We start from the raw sequence: 14895 nt of genomic DNA, 5'->3' as shown, positions 1-14895 counted from the left end.
AGTGGCATTGCCGTACAGTTGCGCCTGCCTTTTATTACGTTGGAAACCGTAGCTAGCGCAATTATGCGAGTTAGCCGATGACGTCACACGACGCTGACCGTAAACATTTACCAAGCTTTCATTTGCGGGCGAACCCTTATCGTCGCCTTCGTGTTTTTCAAGCGGCGTATGTGTAATATAAAACAATATTTTTTAATTATTTAACGCTGTATACTTTCGTAATTGCACTTTTAGTGTAAAGTAGTTAAGGGGGCGGGGGCGCCCTGGCTTTGCAATATACCCACGTCGGAGCTGTCAACTGGGAATCCTGAAAAATTCTGAAAAATGCAGTGATGTCACTGCGGAGCCGCCACACGGGACGGGAAAGGCTCAACCAGCTGGGGAGGAGAATAATATGAAGTGGCAGCAGGAACATGTCACCAAAGGTCAAATTAAAATACCCTATTATTAATCTGATGATACCATGCCAACGTTGTTGTTGTTGTACTACCGTTTCACGCCTCCAGAGGGCTCTAAAGTTGGGGCCTGCCCTTTCTTGCAAAAAATGTAGAATGAAATATTTAATAAACCGCATTTGTCACATTTTTGCTCATGTGGAAAGCAGCTTGGTGTTCCTAAAGAATGCAGACCCATGAAGTCAAAGCTCTTCCTCCTAAATCGCCTCATCATGCGGAAGGAGATGACCGACAGCGGCCGGCAGATGGAAGGTTTGTTGAGAAGTTACTTTTTGTCCTTGCACCCTGCTTAATTTTTTATTTTTGGTAGGCTTCACGGGTTGCAGACAGACATCACCAAAGTCAAATCGGACCTGGACAATGCCCACGGGTGTATCAAACTCTTACTCACCCAAGTCAGTTAACAACTACTATAACTCTGACTTGTTCATGTTGTCACTGAGTTCCCCCCCAAACACTTTTTGCAGGTGGCCGAGAGGGACAAAGAGATCAATAATCTAAATCATGCACTTCATGGACCTCGGGACGTCGCTTCGGAAGCTCAAAACGACACCCATAAGAAACTCATCGCCTATCTTACCCTTCAAGTAAAGCCACTTTATTATTAATCTAATGATAGTTCACAATCTGGATTTTTAAAGCTAATAAATGTTCATAACATGGCACTTTTTTTATTTAAATGACTTTATTGCAAATGATTTCATCACACAGGTCGAATACCTCCAAGAGAGCAACAAAGCACTGGAGCAGAAGCTGGAGGAACTGCAACACAAATCTTCCACCGAAGTGGCCGACCTCTCCCTGAAGAACATCCAACTGTGTCAAGAGCTGACGCAGAAGAACGACATCATGCAGAAGACCAAGATGGACAAGAAGAGAGTGCTGGATATCGCTTACCGGAACTTGTCGGCTTCCAAAGTGAGAATACTCGAAGCAGGAAATGAGAGAAGAGGACTTAAAAAAAAAACTTATCCATTTTCCTTCTCTTCATAGGAAGTCATCATAAGTCAGCAGGAAGTCATTAAAGATTTAGAGGAGAACCTTTTAAAAATCAGAGCGGTAAGTTAAGAATAAAAAAAAAACTTGTGAATTGAAACGATCTCATAAAATGATTCCGCCTCTTGTGTTTTTGTATTCTCAGGACCCCCTTGAGACCAGTTCAAGTAGTTTACTGAGATTGGATCGGATTGTTGACCTGGAAAATGCCGTCCAGAAGGTTAAGTTTCAATTTGAGCCATTGTATTCATCTAGGATGTCTTGCTTGTCACCGTTGGACTTTTCGTGGGAAACACAGAAATGTTTCAACGATGACACAAAAGGAAACGTATCCAATCAGATGCACTTGAAAAGTTTTGACGTGTTGTGTGTTGAAGCTGGAGCGAGAGAGGTTGGAGCTACGTGCACAGCTCTTGCTGCTGAGAGATGGAAAGTACCATGGAGAACCTGCCGAGCGACACCGGGACGGTAGGAAGGAGACAAAGCGGAGAAAATCAACTCGTGCTCAAAGGTTTATTTTTGAAATACTTCAGTTGAATTGTTTGATCCCAAAATCTTTGCTGTGAATAAAGTTTGAAATGTTACTCTGGTGGATGGAGACTATTTTCGTTTATGGAAGAATATTCTTTTGTGTTAGTCAACTGCAGGGGGCGCCAAACAGCCGCCAAAGAGATCTCACCGGCCTTCCAAAACAGCTGGATGAAGCCCAAGAAAGCATCGTGAGAGAGAACATGAGGTTACAAGATGACCTAACCACACTGACCAAAGAGAAGCAAGTAATAACAGTCATCATTTTTATTCCTTATATTTAAGTATTTATTTTTTTTTGCCAAAACATCAAGTTGTATTTTCTCTAGGCTGCACACGCCGGGATGGAGGTGGTTTTGCGTGAGCGGGATGAACTCAAGATAAGCGTGCGCTCTTATATTAATGCGATGTACAGGATCGAGGATGTGCTGAGGACAAAGGTAAGTAATTCACTACTCAACTCAGATTCCTCCTCTGGGTTGTCATCTGACTGAAGTGTAAACGGCAGGATCAGGAGAATTTCGAGCTGGTGGAGCGCCTGCAAGCGGCGCAATCGGACTTGCAAGCGCGGGAGCAGAGGCTGCGGCAGGTGGAAGGCCTGGTCGGCGCCATCGGCGTGGAGCTCCGCAAAGCCCAGGAAGGGCCGGCTGCGATCCTTTCCGACCTGGCTTACGTCCGAGAGCTCTGCGCCAGACTGGACACGGATAAGGAGCTGGCCACCTGCGAGCTTACGTCCAAAAGCGTGGAGCTCGCCATGGTGAGTATCAACCAATTATGAAAGAAAATCATTATGTTAATAAGGAGTTGAATTTTTTTCAGGTTAAAAAGGAGCTGGAGAGTGAGAAGGCCACCGTGCGCAACCTCGAGACGCTGCTCGCCGCTGCTCTTCAGAAGGTCAGCGACAGAGAAGCCAAGCTGAGGGCGCTACGAGACAGACTCACCCCAGCTCAGAATATGACGTAAGCCAAATTGTCCTTGCTAAGAACATAAATCAAAATACACTGGCTGGCTTGATTATGTTTACAAACACATTTTCATTGGTTGCGCATTTTTAACACTTTGCTGTTTATCAGCGGCGACTGCAACCGTGCGAGAGAGGAGACCAATCAAGTACCTCAGTGATGGATGGAGCCCAGCGACCGAACGAACGCGGGATCCACCGGGGAGCAGTGAGTTACCAGGCGGATGCCGTTTCATGCAGTCTCGCTCAAACACATCAAGGTAATGTATTTTTCTTTCTTTCTGTCTGTCTGGTAGGACTTGGCTTTGGATTCAAATAGGCAAAATGAGACTATTCCCATATGTGGACACTGAATTTCCTGAGCACCCCGTCACTCAATGTATAGAGTCCCATTTGATATATATATCTATATATTTATATATTATTTATTTTTAGATTCCTTAGCCTTTATAAACAACTCAGCCGTGTATATTTGGCGCCAATAGTAGAACTGGGCTACATGCACAGTGAGTAGCAACTAAGCCCAAAAAATTTTGTGTACTCCTTTTCGACAGATATTCAGTCTCTTACCATAATCTACAAATATAAACATTTGAAACGCAATGTACGTGCTTCAAATTCCAAACGGGATCAAATTATGATATGTTGAGTGAAAATAATCCGCCACCTGCTGACATTGTTTGCTGTGCGCTTTAGTCGGATCAACAAAAGTCATGAGACGTCTCGGGTGAAAATGTGAAGAGTCTTTATAGAAAAGTAGAAAAATAGAGAACAGTACAAATTTACGGAAGACCTCACGTGACATGGGGAAGAAAATGTGTCATTTTGGCTACAATAAGAATCTATGCCACAATGGCCGCCATTTTTCTTTCTCCCCTTCTCATGGCCTTGCGACAAATGAGCCTTTTAAACACTAATCCAGTTCTTTTTTTTTTTCAATGCCGGCATTGCTCAGTGCTCGTGTTTGGGAACTGATACGCGAAGATGGAGAAGTCTAAAATGTACTTGGGCAGGAGCTCCCTGAGGAGCTTCTGCGGCAGGCTGCATAGGTAGTAGTGGAGCGTGTCCGCCGTGACGGGTTTGTACCACGACTGCCTCGCCGGGAAACTGACGTGCGGCGGCGCCCCGACTCTCCGCAGCACATAGTTGGCGTCCCGCGTCAAGTGCTCGTAGGAGCCGATGAAGTCGTAGTGCAACGCGCACGGCTGGCACAGGTTGTACATGGGCATCCAGTGGTCGTTCATGCGCTCGACGTCCTCGTCCAGAAGGTAGCGAACGAACTCGGTGAAGGTGACGTCGTCACCGGCGCTTTGCGAGCTCTTACCGCCGGGGCTCTTGCGGTAGCGTTTGATGATCTCCACGCCGTACTTGCGCTGGAACGACTCGATCTCGCCAAACTTGTTCCTGTAGGCGGAGAGCAGACGGTCCATGGGCTCGCGTACGAACATGAACTTGAAGTAGTGCTGCAGCCGGTAGCGGATCCCCTCCGGCTTGAACGAGGAGAGAAAAGTCAGGTCGTTGCGGTGATCCATCTTGATTTTCACGTCCACGCTCTCCAGCGTGCCGCCCAACACCTTCAGCACGCGCTTCCAGTTGGAGCAGGCCACCTTGGGCACATAGCAATACAGGAAGCGGTACTCGTCGTTGACCAGCACATGCTGCAGCAGCGTCTTTCTCTGCTGCGGCGTCAGCGACCACAGGCTGTGCGGCATGTTCTTCTGGCTGCACATGGACGTCATGGTCCGGTTTCGGATGTCCTGCAGGATCTGGACGGGAAAAGGCGGGGATTGCATCAGGTATCTTCATTGCTTATTCTTAACAGTTTATATTGTTTTTAATTCCATAAAATTTCTCTTGGCTGCACATTAGTACAGTACAGAGCATTTTCTTAGACTAACTTACTACTCATAGTACCCCCCTCCCCGATTTCCTCAACCCCCGGGCGGGCAAGCTCCACTCCCTTACCTGCGACTCCACGTCCTCCGCCGCTTGTTCCTGTTGGCTCATGTGTCGGCCGACATCGACATTCCTACTTCCCCGGGGTGGAGGAGTCTCCACGCCGTTGAGCATTCCTTTCTCGATCATGAGCAGCAGGCCTCCAGATGCGACGATCACCAGGAACGTCAGCACGGACGGCAGCACCGCGGCGGACGGGCTCCGAAAGTCGCCGCTTCTGTTTGCCCTGTCCGGCCATCGGGGAGCCATCGCCGGATCGTCCGACACGTTATCAGGCCGCCTCTGAGGAAGTTGTTTCTGAAGATAACTGGCTAATAAAACAGTCTTGAAGATAACTGGCTCAGAAAACAAAACCCGTTGGATGCGTTATCCACCACGTACCCATAGTTAACTTTTCTCCAGACAACAACCACGAGTAGCGTTTCCTGTCAGACTTTCAAAATAAAAACCCCAAGTTAGTTTGCAAAAAAACGGCGATAATACAATAGTGATGATGAATGCTGTTTCATATGCGCATTCACCGAATTCCTCTTTAGTGAAAAGTAAATTTTATTTTTTCAAATTCAAGACATAGATGTTTTTACTGGTGCACAAAATGAGCCGTACACAAAAATCACCTTCAAAGAACCAACACAATGCATGAACTCGCAACAAATTACATACCTGAAAATCAGTGTGACTTTGTGAGACCAGTTCAGATATGCGTCGTCACGAATTTACACGCTAAATCAGGTGTGTTCGATCGAACCCAGGTTTAGAACCACAATGTATGATCGATCATATGTAATTATTCCAGACTTCCAGTTATGTTGAGCTCTTACATTCTAACTCCCCTAAAGCCTATCAGCATGATCTAAAGCCAAATTCCAAGTGATTAATCCGTTGTGCACAGGCAACAGCTCTTGGAGCACATTGTTTTTTATTCACACGTCAGAAATTATTTACAACCCTAACATGGTGGAGAGCAAAAGCAAAATATTCTAGAAAACACAAAAGCTAACAGCAAAAAAAATATGCAGTTAATATCTGACCAGCTCGAGTGGCAATCATGGCCACCCCTAGCCATTATAATAGGACCGCCCCTGTAGGAGCATAAAATAGGACGATTGGGATTTTTTTTTAAAAATATTTCTTTATTGACCGTCTCTATTGTGTACTACTGTTTTAACAAATAAGTGCATGCTTTATGTTTTCATAGTGACTTCCTCCTTTCCTTTTTTCTGCCTCCCTAGTGTGCCTCACCACACCCTCCTCCTCCTTCAGGCGCGTGCAGCGGTGCGTGTGCATGCTTCTCGCTGTCTGGTACGCGCATCCTCCTCATCCTCAGCGGCAACAAAAGCGTCGAAGACACAACGGGAAGAAAGCACCGAGCGATCGCCGTGAGTCTTCTCGCTTCCTAACCGTCGTGTGATGACCTTGTCACCGCATCCCCACACCTCCATCCATCCTTCCACCCCTCCATTCATCCTCCCTTCTGACGCGGGCACGCGCAACGTGCGTCAAAACGTGGAATTTTGGACGCGTGAACGCCCTTGTTCGCGGGCCTAATTGCCGAACGGCTTTGTGTACGCGAAAGAACGCTTGTTATGCCAAACATCCAGACAAACGGATATTTAAATACAAACAACCCAACCCACAATTGTGCTGATATGCAATCCCGTCGCCACCATTCTGCCATTTAAAATCTTCCCCGGTGGATCCACGCCTATATATATATTTTTTTTAATTAATGACGTCTGTTTGTCCAAAAGACAATGCATCATTTTGGAGATATGGAGGTTCGGAAGGCCGATGGTTGCACCCCCCCTACACACACACACACACTCCCACACCCACCCACCCCTGCTGAAAACGCATTTGTTTTTTTATTGTGTGTTATTAATAACCGAGGCTTCATTACTGTCATGTGGTGTCAGGATGACATTATGACAAGCTCCCATTTGAATTTATAGAGCTCTCATAGACAAACTGTATATTCATCTTCCACAGTTATCATTATGTTAAACCCAACACGGATTGTTATGCTATGAAGCCCAAGAGCAAATGTTTGTGCGTGTGCTTGTGTTGCAGTAGTGCACAGACGATGCAGGTTGTCGGAGTCCTGCAGGTACAGATGCCTGAGCACAAGGCGGGGGTGGGGAGGGGGGGGGGGGGGGGACTATACGGGGCGAGTGGGAGCGTTTCGTCAGGCTGTTGTGTAATTTTAAAAACAAATGTAGATGAACGGGCACTTGGACTTGGTTTGAAATAGTTGTTAAATGTTGACATTCCATTATGTAGTGGGAAATAACATCAGGTTATTATTATCAGGTTAAAGCTTTGGATGTCACTCAAGTTGTTGCCACTTCTTAATTGCCAATTACCTCAAAGCTACAATGTGAGGAAACTAAGTAAGATTGCGCTTCCAGATGTGTAAATGACTTAACTGCGGTGAGCCACATCATCAAATAGCTCCCCCTCCTGTTCACACAACCGACGGCTTTGTGCGCGTGGGTCTATGCCCAAGGATGAATGGCCTTCTGTTCAACCACACTGTGCCTTTCCAGCTGCCGGACAAAGTGTCACTTTGTGCCTCCTCCTTACACAGCATCGCTATCGGAACACACACAAAGACGTAGATCAGCTGACCAGCTGCGTTATAAAGTCGCAATGTGCACTGACCCCGCCGCGCACTCCAAAGTTATTATAAAGTTGAGAAATGAAAATTTTTTTTGTTAAAAAAAAATTAAAATTAAAGTGCTCAAAAAAACTCTGCTCTAAAAGTACTCCAGACTTTTTTAAGAAAATGCACTAAAATCAAAACTAATTGAAACTAATGAAAGTTAAAGGGAAATAAAAACACAAACAGACGGACCGACAGACAGACACCCAAGCAAACGTCAGTGCACGCGACACCTGACTCCAGGTGATGCCCCAGTTGCGCAGTGACAGCAGGCAGGTGGAACAGACCCACGATAGCCTTGCACACAGAGCTGCACGGTAAGACTGCCGTTTTTTAAAAACAAAAATAGACAAAAACAAAACGTATCAACACCCCTTTGTATCTTCTGTGTGCGTTTATTTATTTTTGCTTCCATAATGTGTTTTGCAGCGTTCCGTGCACGCTCCGGCGCTCCGCTTAATCGCCGAGTGGAAAATCTCATGTCATGCGATACGCGGCGACGCGCTGTCCCCCCAAAAATTACAAAATTATTCCTACTCAATACATAATGACGTAGGAATTTGCGATTATTGGATGACAAGTGCTTCTTCTTATGATTGAAAAACAGTTTTTATTGTATTTGAAAGGAGTTTAAAGTGTGTGACAGGGTAAAAACTATATATTCTTTAAATAATAAGACTTTCACTTGTTGCGGGTTGGTTCTGGAATGTATCCCTTGTTATGATTATTTTTATTTGTCGCTTGGCCCCGCCCCCTCCATGCCCCGCCCCCCTCCACGCCACCATCATATTCCATGATACTAACTTAAAGCAAATCTGCTGATTTTTTTTTGTGTTTCTTGTGACCGTTTCCTCCTTCCAACTAAGCCGCCGCAGAGGCCTCCGTCGCGTCCGCCTCAAAGTTTGCAAAACGAGCCCGTCCATGTTCCCTAAGGTTTTACTGCAGTGGTGCGCGGCGCTGTCGAACTGCGCGGCTCAACTAGGTAAAACTGTGACCTCCGTCTGGCAAGAAAAAAAAAACCCAAAAAAACCCGCAACACTGCTTTTTTGCTGCTGGCTGTAATCACCGGTGCCAAGCTTTGCGATGCTTTTGCGTCCGGCATTCATGGCCGCGCTTTCTTCCATCTCATCGCCACTAGGGGCGTGTTTTGTATGAAGGTAGATTGGGGTCAAAAGGTTTATACTTGAAAAAACAACTTTTGACCCCAAACTACCTCCACAGTTTTTGTTTTGCTGCTGGGATGGAAGACCAATTGTCACTTCCCTTGCATCTGAAAAGTGCTTCTGCTTCACGGTTATCCATTTTTGTTTTGGAATATGGCGGTTTTGCCCCACTATATCTGTTTTTTCCCCCCAAAATCTTTTTAAAAAATATATTTTATAGTGCAGTGAACCCAGATTATTACGGGGGATACATTCCAGATTGAGGTGACTGTATAAAAAGCAATTAAACGTATTTATGTGTACCAATGGTCCAGTTGGATGTACCTCACCCATCTGCAGTTAAGTAAATTCCCACGCTTCCTTCATCCCATAGTAGCCAAGGTGCTGCGGTGCAACCATGGCGACGGGCGCCACGGAAACCGAGCCCGGCATGCTTATAGAGCGATCCAAAGGCACAGGTAAAAAAAAGGAACCAAAACCTTAAAGAGACCGTGTTGTGTTTTTTCTTGCTTCTCTGTCTCTTTAAGAGCTGCATGGTGTGCGTTGAAGCTGGACTTGAGCTGCTTGTGCTGGTTTTGAATCTTGGAGGGAGAAAAGAAAAAGCCTCCTGCTGTTTTCCCGCCGTCCTCCCTCGGGCTAGCTTAGCCTCCACCTGATCGGCTGCGTTGGATGTCCATCTGGCGTGAGGAACCAGCAGGAGGCTCCGGGGGGGGGGGGCTCGAACACGAGCGAGCAGAGTAGCTGGTCCTTTCTCGTTTCACGCATGAGTGTGTGAGCGCGCCCATGGCGGTGCATTAAGGTCTTTGTTTCCTGGGCCAGAGAGAAAAAGGCAGAAGTATGAAGCCGCATTATTAAATTGTGTGACCCAATATTTACATTAGTTCCTAATATAGCAATAACATTAGTTGATGATGAATTTATACAAAATTAAATCTATATTCATTGCTGACTTTCTAAACGGAAGAAGGAAATCCTGTACACTATCGAAGCGTCCATAAAATAAGGATTTCATGACTTATTAACAAATTTTATGGTTCCGGCTGGAGCTTTACCCTCAAACGATATAATATGATGCTGATTTAGCATTTGATAAGAGATTCACTGCTTTGCCCGGCCTACTTTTTCTCCATGGGTATTTCTTTTCCCCACTATGAGCCAACTCTATCTGCTTTCTTATCACGTCATCCGTCTGTCAATCATTCAAAGCCACACGTTCACCACAACCCCGCCTCCCTTGTTCATTATCTAACAGAAGATATATATATATATAAAAATGATATCATACTCTTATCTCGTGACTTTTTCTCGGCAGAGAAGCGAAGGCGGCAGGGGAAGTTCCAACCTTTCAAGCGCCTCTTTGGGAAGAAGAAGCAGAAGAGGGAGGCCCAGGGGGGCTTTGACGGGGCGCAGGTGTGCAATGGAGTTGTGTCCGACGACGAGAACGCCAGTCAAAGTCTAAGGTCCGTGGATCTGTTTCCTGAAAATTGAAAGTGTTGATGGAGTATTAACAAAGCTGTCCGTAGGGAGCTGCAACCCGTCGGATCTCGAGCCCTCTCGCACGATAGCATCTTCATCCCGGAGGAGTCGGCCAAGCAGGCCGGCCTGGATCACGCCATGTCCCAGGAAAACGTCTCGGACAAAGTGAAAAATCTGCAGGTGAGATGACAAATAGGAAAGAGATGATAAGAGCACAAAAAAAACCCACGCTATTCCATTTCTCTTCATACTCAGAAGCAGATCGCGCAGACTATCAAGTTCGGCCAGAGGCCTCCTTCTCTGAGGAGAAGCGAAGGAGATGAGGGAAGCTCCGATGAGGAGGAAGCTCCCCAGAGTCCTCTGAGGGTGACGGCCCAGGTTGAAATATCGGAGCCTGCAAAAGCGGAGCCGACGGTAATCCTGAAAACACTCCAGCTTCATTCTCACCTGGGTGATGAAGTTCTTCATAAATGTATTTACCTTCTAGGTCCAAGCGGTCCCGCAAGCAAAATCACACGGCACCCCTGTGAAGTCCCCCAGGTCCAAAAGAGTTCTCCCGCCCGGCGGTACCATCGAGTCGGTCAACCTGGACGCCGTTCCGCAGTCGGCGTCTTTCCTGGACAACACGGCCGCCAAGCATAAACTGTCGGTCAAACCCAAGAATCAGAGGATTTCACGCAGGCATCGGCGGTTCACGCAGGTAAGGAATCCGAAATTCCGAGGCTCACCTCGTAATCCTCACAACCTATAAATACTTTTGGAAATCAACCCGACTTACTCTAGGACCTCCAGGAAGTTTCCATCCCTGGCGTGGTGCAGGAAGACGCGGAAGTGGCAGGTGTCTCCACAGAGCGCCGACGCAAATCATCCACGGAAGAGTCCCTGGAAGCCCTCAAGAAGCACAGAGCGGAAGAGGACGCACTAGAAGCAAAGAGGAAGAGGGAGATGGAGGAAGAGGAGAGACGGGAGCGGGCAGAGCAACTGAGGATCGAAGAAGAGGGTAAGCAGCGGGAGGAGAAGGAAGAAGTAGAGAGGAGGCTTCGCGAGGAAGAGGAGAGAAGGAGGAGGAATGAAGAGAAGAAGCAACGAGAGGATAAAGAGCGCAAAGAGGAGGAGGCGAAGAGAATAAGGGCGGAGCAAAGAAGGAAGGAGGAAGAAGAGGCGAGGAGGCAGTCGGAGCTGGAGGCTCAGCGACTACGTTTGGAGGAAGAGGAGAGCAAGAAGAGGAAGAAGGAAGCCGAGAAGGAGAAGCTACGGCAGATCCAAGAGAAACGCAAACTGTCGGCAGAAGAAAAGGCGGACGGAGGCTCAGATCCTCAGGAGAGGAAGAGACGAGCCGAGGAGCTTCGCTGGAAGGAGATGGAGGAACGCCAGCGGCCTTTCTCCTTCCAAGTCTCCTCTGGAGAAAAAGAAATCCTCTTCCCGAAGGTTAACCTGACGCCTGTTACGGCAACCTCCGCCATTCACGGAACCACTGTCCATCAAAGAGAGCGGACCAAGTCCTCCTCTGAAGTACCGGACTCCCCCAACCGGCAGACCTCTCCTTATGTCCCTCACACCGCCATCTTGGTGACTGGCACGCAGCTGTGTGGCACAGCAGTCAATCTGGACCAGATCAGGGACCCTGCCTGCAAGTCCCTCCTAGGTCTTGGTGAGGACCGGAAATCCCAAGGAACGCTACCCGCAAAGACCAAGACGAAATCCCTCACCGAGTCCACTGAGATAGACCCTGCTGGAGCAGCCGTGCTGGCTGAGTGGGCCACCATCAGGTCCAAGATATTCAAAGGTGTGGAAGAGGGCAGCGAGTACCCAGACCCGAGCAGGAGCCAGCCCCAAGTCGAAGACCAGCACGAGTTTGCCCACACGCACCTGAGGAAGGCCACGTCCGCCAGCGCAAAGTTCTCCATCACGCCTGCCAAGAACAAATTTGGAGATTCAAAAAGGAATTCGGAATGTTCCACTTACAGCACGTCAGATGATAAAGCGGGAGAGGATGCCGCGTCGTCCGACGCGTCTGCTTCCGCCTCGCCGGCCGCGAGCCGAAAAACTCAGAACAGGACGAGTAAGACTGTCCGCATTGCAGAAAGAGCAGCGGACGAGTGCGTGTTTGCCAAAGACCTCCCGTCGTTCCTCGTTCCCAACTCCGGAGTCAAGTCTCGTGATCGTAGTGCCTCGGCGGAGCCTGAAAGCAGGGTGAAGGCCGAGGAACCGAGTCAGGACGGCGGGGACACATCGTCGCCGTTTGGCATCAAGCTGAGGAGGACCAACTACTCACTCCGGTTCCACAGCGAGCAGTCCATGGAGAAACGGAAGAAGCGCTACAGCGCTGGAGACAGCTTTGACGGCGTCCCCTCACCCTTGACCCCCATCGATCTGGACTCCGACGCATCCCAGGTCTTCTCCGACCAATCTAGTCCGGAGTCGCCTCCTACAGAAGCCAAGTACTCCCTCGCCTCAGCCTCCCCTGTGATCCCGAGGGCAGACTCGGGCAAATCCCCCAGCCCCACGCCGCGATGCAAAGAGGACCACGTGCCCTCCAAGTCGTTGCTCTATCGCAGAACCCACACCTCGCCCAAACCTGCCGAAGGAGTTCTAACCCCTCCTGCGTCGCCGCTGCTTAAAATGAGCCACGGTGAGATGGAAGATTCGGCCGGTCGGAGTCCTCCCACGGCGGTCAGCCACCTGCAGCGGGTCAACCAAGGCCATGGGGACGAAGAGCCCAAGGAGAAGAGGTCTTTCTTCCAGTCCATCAACATTCCCTGGAGGGACAAAGTGGACAGGAAGACCGAGCTCATCAAAAAAGGTCAGTCACCTAATCCACTAAGGTCCTGGACTTGTCTGTCCCAGATCCAAATAGTCTTTTTCCCTTGTCATGCCCCTGCAGAGAAACCGTCGCTTCAGAGCAGGCACTCCCTGGACAGCGCCAGAGTCCAGGAGAAGGAGACGGGCCCTCTGTGGATCACGCTGGCGTTGCAGAAGCAAAAAGGATTCCGGGAACAGCAGCAGAACCGCGAGGACCGTCGCAGCCAACGGGAAGCCAAGCTGGCCGAGAAGCAAGCCCGGGAACGAGACAGTGTGAGTTGAGTCCGAGTGTCGTTTCCGACCGCAACCAGGAGTCAGAGAGCAGAAAAACAACAAACTTCCAGATAGTTCCTGTTTTGTACTGAATGGTCATCTTTCCACGCGCCGGTCTTCAGCTAGGCTTAGCGATGACAGTTAGCCCCACGGAGAGCCGAGGTGGAAGCGCCAGCATCAGTATGAGCTCTAAAGCTCAGACGCCCGAAGAACCCAAGAGACCAGACACCCTGCTGGGACGCTTCGAAAAGCGAGAGCAACTGAAGAAAGCCAACACGCTGCCCAGCTCTGTCACTGGTAGGTTCTCGATTCTTGCGTGGAATAAGAAAAAAAAAGTATTTTTAGTCTTGGATGACAAGTTTGTCTTTATTTTTGGCAGTGGAAATAGCCGACTCCACGCCGTCGCCCCCTGCTGTCAAGGAGGTGTCCAAGCGCTTCCCGGCCGTGGACTCGCCGCAGGTGTCAACTGAGCCCGCCTGGCTGGCGCTGGCCAAGCGAAAGGCTAAAGCCTGGAGTGACTGTCCTCAGATCATCAAGTAACAAACCCCGCCATCAATCACCCCATACACCCTCTAACTCACTGTATCAGCGGTCCCCAAACAACCAAGCTGTGGACCGATTTGGAAAAAAAAAAAATTAATTCATCCTCAAAATTAGAAAAAACATTTTTTGGGAAAATTAAAACAGCTTTGCATCTTCTTGACACAGTCATAAAAAAGTTATAAAAAATTATAATGACTAAAACATTGCTTCTGGTCCACAGCACTAAAAAAAAAAAAAAAGGTTTGGGGGCCGCTGCACTCACAACACACACACCAGCTCTGCATGGAGAGACCACACGACTGCACAATGACTCCCATGCCACTTGGCTGCATTCAAATATTCAAATATGATATGAAAAGGTTGCAAGCATGCAGCTCATACACAAATAACACATTTCGATCGCTTTTGTGGCCAATCACCGGGATTGTAAATACTCAGCAGCTTCCGGTGAAAGCTCGTCAGTGGGAAGATGGGGGAAAAGTCACGAAGGGTCTCGCAAAGGGCTAGCAAGGCTATTTCCACTGTGTTCGTGACGGAACGGAACGGGGGTGGGGGGTCATGGGGGGGTTCACCCGGCCACGCTCGGCTTCCGGTCACTTGCTGTACAATGTAGATCGGGGGTAGGCAAAGTACGGTATACATTTTTTTAAAAATTCATTTACAAATGGGCTGGTTACAAAATGTAGCTGTCCATTTTAAAAATGAAACGTGGCCCTTGAGTACAAAGGTTTGCCTACCTCTGATGTAGATCCTGTTTGTTGGCCATCATCATCTTCATCACTTCCTCCTCCTCGGTCAATGTTCTTCCTGCCGTAACCATGTGCAACATATGTACTGTATGTAAGACGGAGCCTTCTGTTTCTAACCTTCTGGTGTACGCAATGTTATGTGTAACAAAAAAAAAAAAAAGTTTGGTATTATTTGCACTTTTGGCGGAGGTGGGGTCTCCCCCAAAAAATCCATGAAGGGAATTGTTCAGTGAAAAAAAAAATGTTATGAAGAATTTAAATAAAGAGGTCTGAACTGATTGGCTGCTTGCTGATGCTACTTTGACAATGTTGCTAATCGGAAGACCTTTTT

General features: G+C 48.1%; 3 protein-coding genes across 5 annotated transcripts; 2 read left to right on the top strand and 1 right to left on the bottom strand.

Annotated features, from left to right (window-relative positions):
* Positions 1 to 58: 58 nt before the first annotated feature.
* On the top strand, positions 59 to 4579 carry LOC148388806 (uncharacterized). Its single transcript, XM_088393646.1, has 14 exons — positions 59 to 425; positions 605 to 707; positions 766 to 850; positions 923 to 1042; positions 1167 to 1373; positions 1449 to 1514; positions 1597 to 1671; positions 1829 to 1962; positions 2089 to 2227; positions 2309 to 2419; positions 2488 to 2736; positions 2799 to 2938; positions 3053 to 3148; positions 3237 to 4579. Exons 2-13 carry the CDS (start codon positions 622 to 624, stop codon positions 3099 to 3101), a joined length of 1461 nt encoding a protein of 486 aa, XP_088249772.1. The 5' UTR covers positions 59 to 425; positions 605 to 621; the 3' UTR covers positions 3102 to 3148; positions 3237 to 4579.
* On the bottom strand, positions 3669 to 5671 carry chst14 (carbohydrate (N-acetylgalactosamine 4-0) sulfotransferase 14). The gene is made up of 2 exons (XM_088393647.1): positions 4906 to 5671; positions 3669 to 4706 (listed from the first exon to the last, which is right to left on the bottom strand). The coding sequence occupies exons 1-2, from the start codon at positions 5143 to 5145 to the stop codon at positions 3876 to 3878; spliced, it is 1071 nt and encodes a 356-aa protein (XP_088249773.1). The 5' UTR covers positions 5146 to 5671; the 3' UTR covers positions 3669 to 3875.
* cracd (capping protein inhibiting regulator of actin dynamics) lies at positions 5237 to 14842 on the top strand. 3 transcript variants are annotated; one of them, XM_088393641.1, is made up of 9 exons: positions 5237 to 6275; positions 10034 to 10181; positions 10245 to 10377; positions 10453 to 10611; positions 10685 to 10897; positions 10981 to 13000; positions 13082 to 13272; positions 13395 to 13569; positions 13652 to 14842. In XM_088393641.1, exons 1-9 carry the CDS (start codon positions 6182 to 6184, stop codon positions 13810 to 13812), a joined length of 3294 nt encoding a protein of 1097 aa, XP_088249767.1. In that variant the 5' UTR covers positions 5237 to 6181; the 3' UTR covers positions 13813 to 14842. The 3 variants fall into 3 exon arrangements, with proteins under 3 accessions (XP_088249767.1, XP_088249768.1, XP_088249769.1); XM_088393642.1 differs by lacking the exon at positions 5237 to 6275 and adding an exon at positions 8425 to 8540; XM_088393643.1 differs by lacking the exon at positions 5237 to 6275 and adding an exon at positions 9104 to 9179.
* The last annotated feature ends 53 nt before the right edge of the window (positions 14843 to 14895 follow it).

The sequence above is a fragment of the Syngnathus floridae genome, chromosome 13 (assembly GCF_059516105.1).
Source record: "Syngnathus floridae isolate MCC-2025c chromosome 13, RoL_Sflo_1.0, whole genome shotgun sequence".
Classification (NCBI taxonomy): domain Eukaryota; kingdom Metazoa; phylum Chordata; class Actinopteri; order Syngnathiformes; family Syngnathidae; genus Syngnathus; species Syngnathus floridae.
This window is presented reverse-complemented; position numbering and strand designations above follow the sequence as displayed.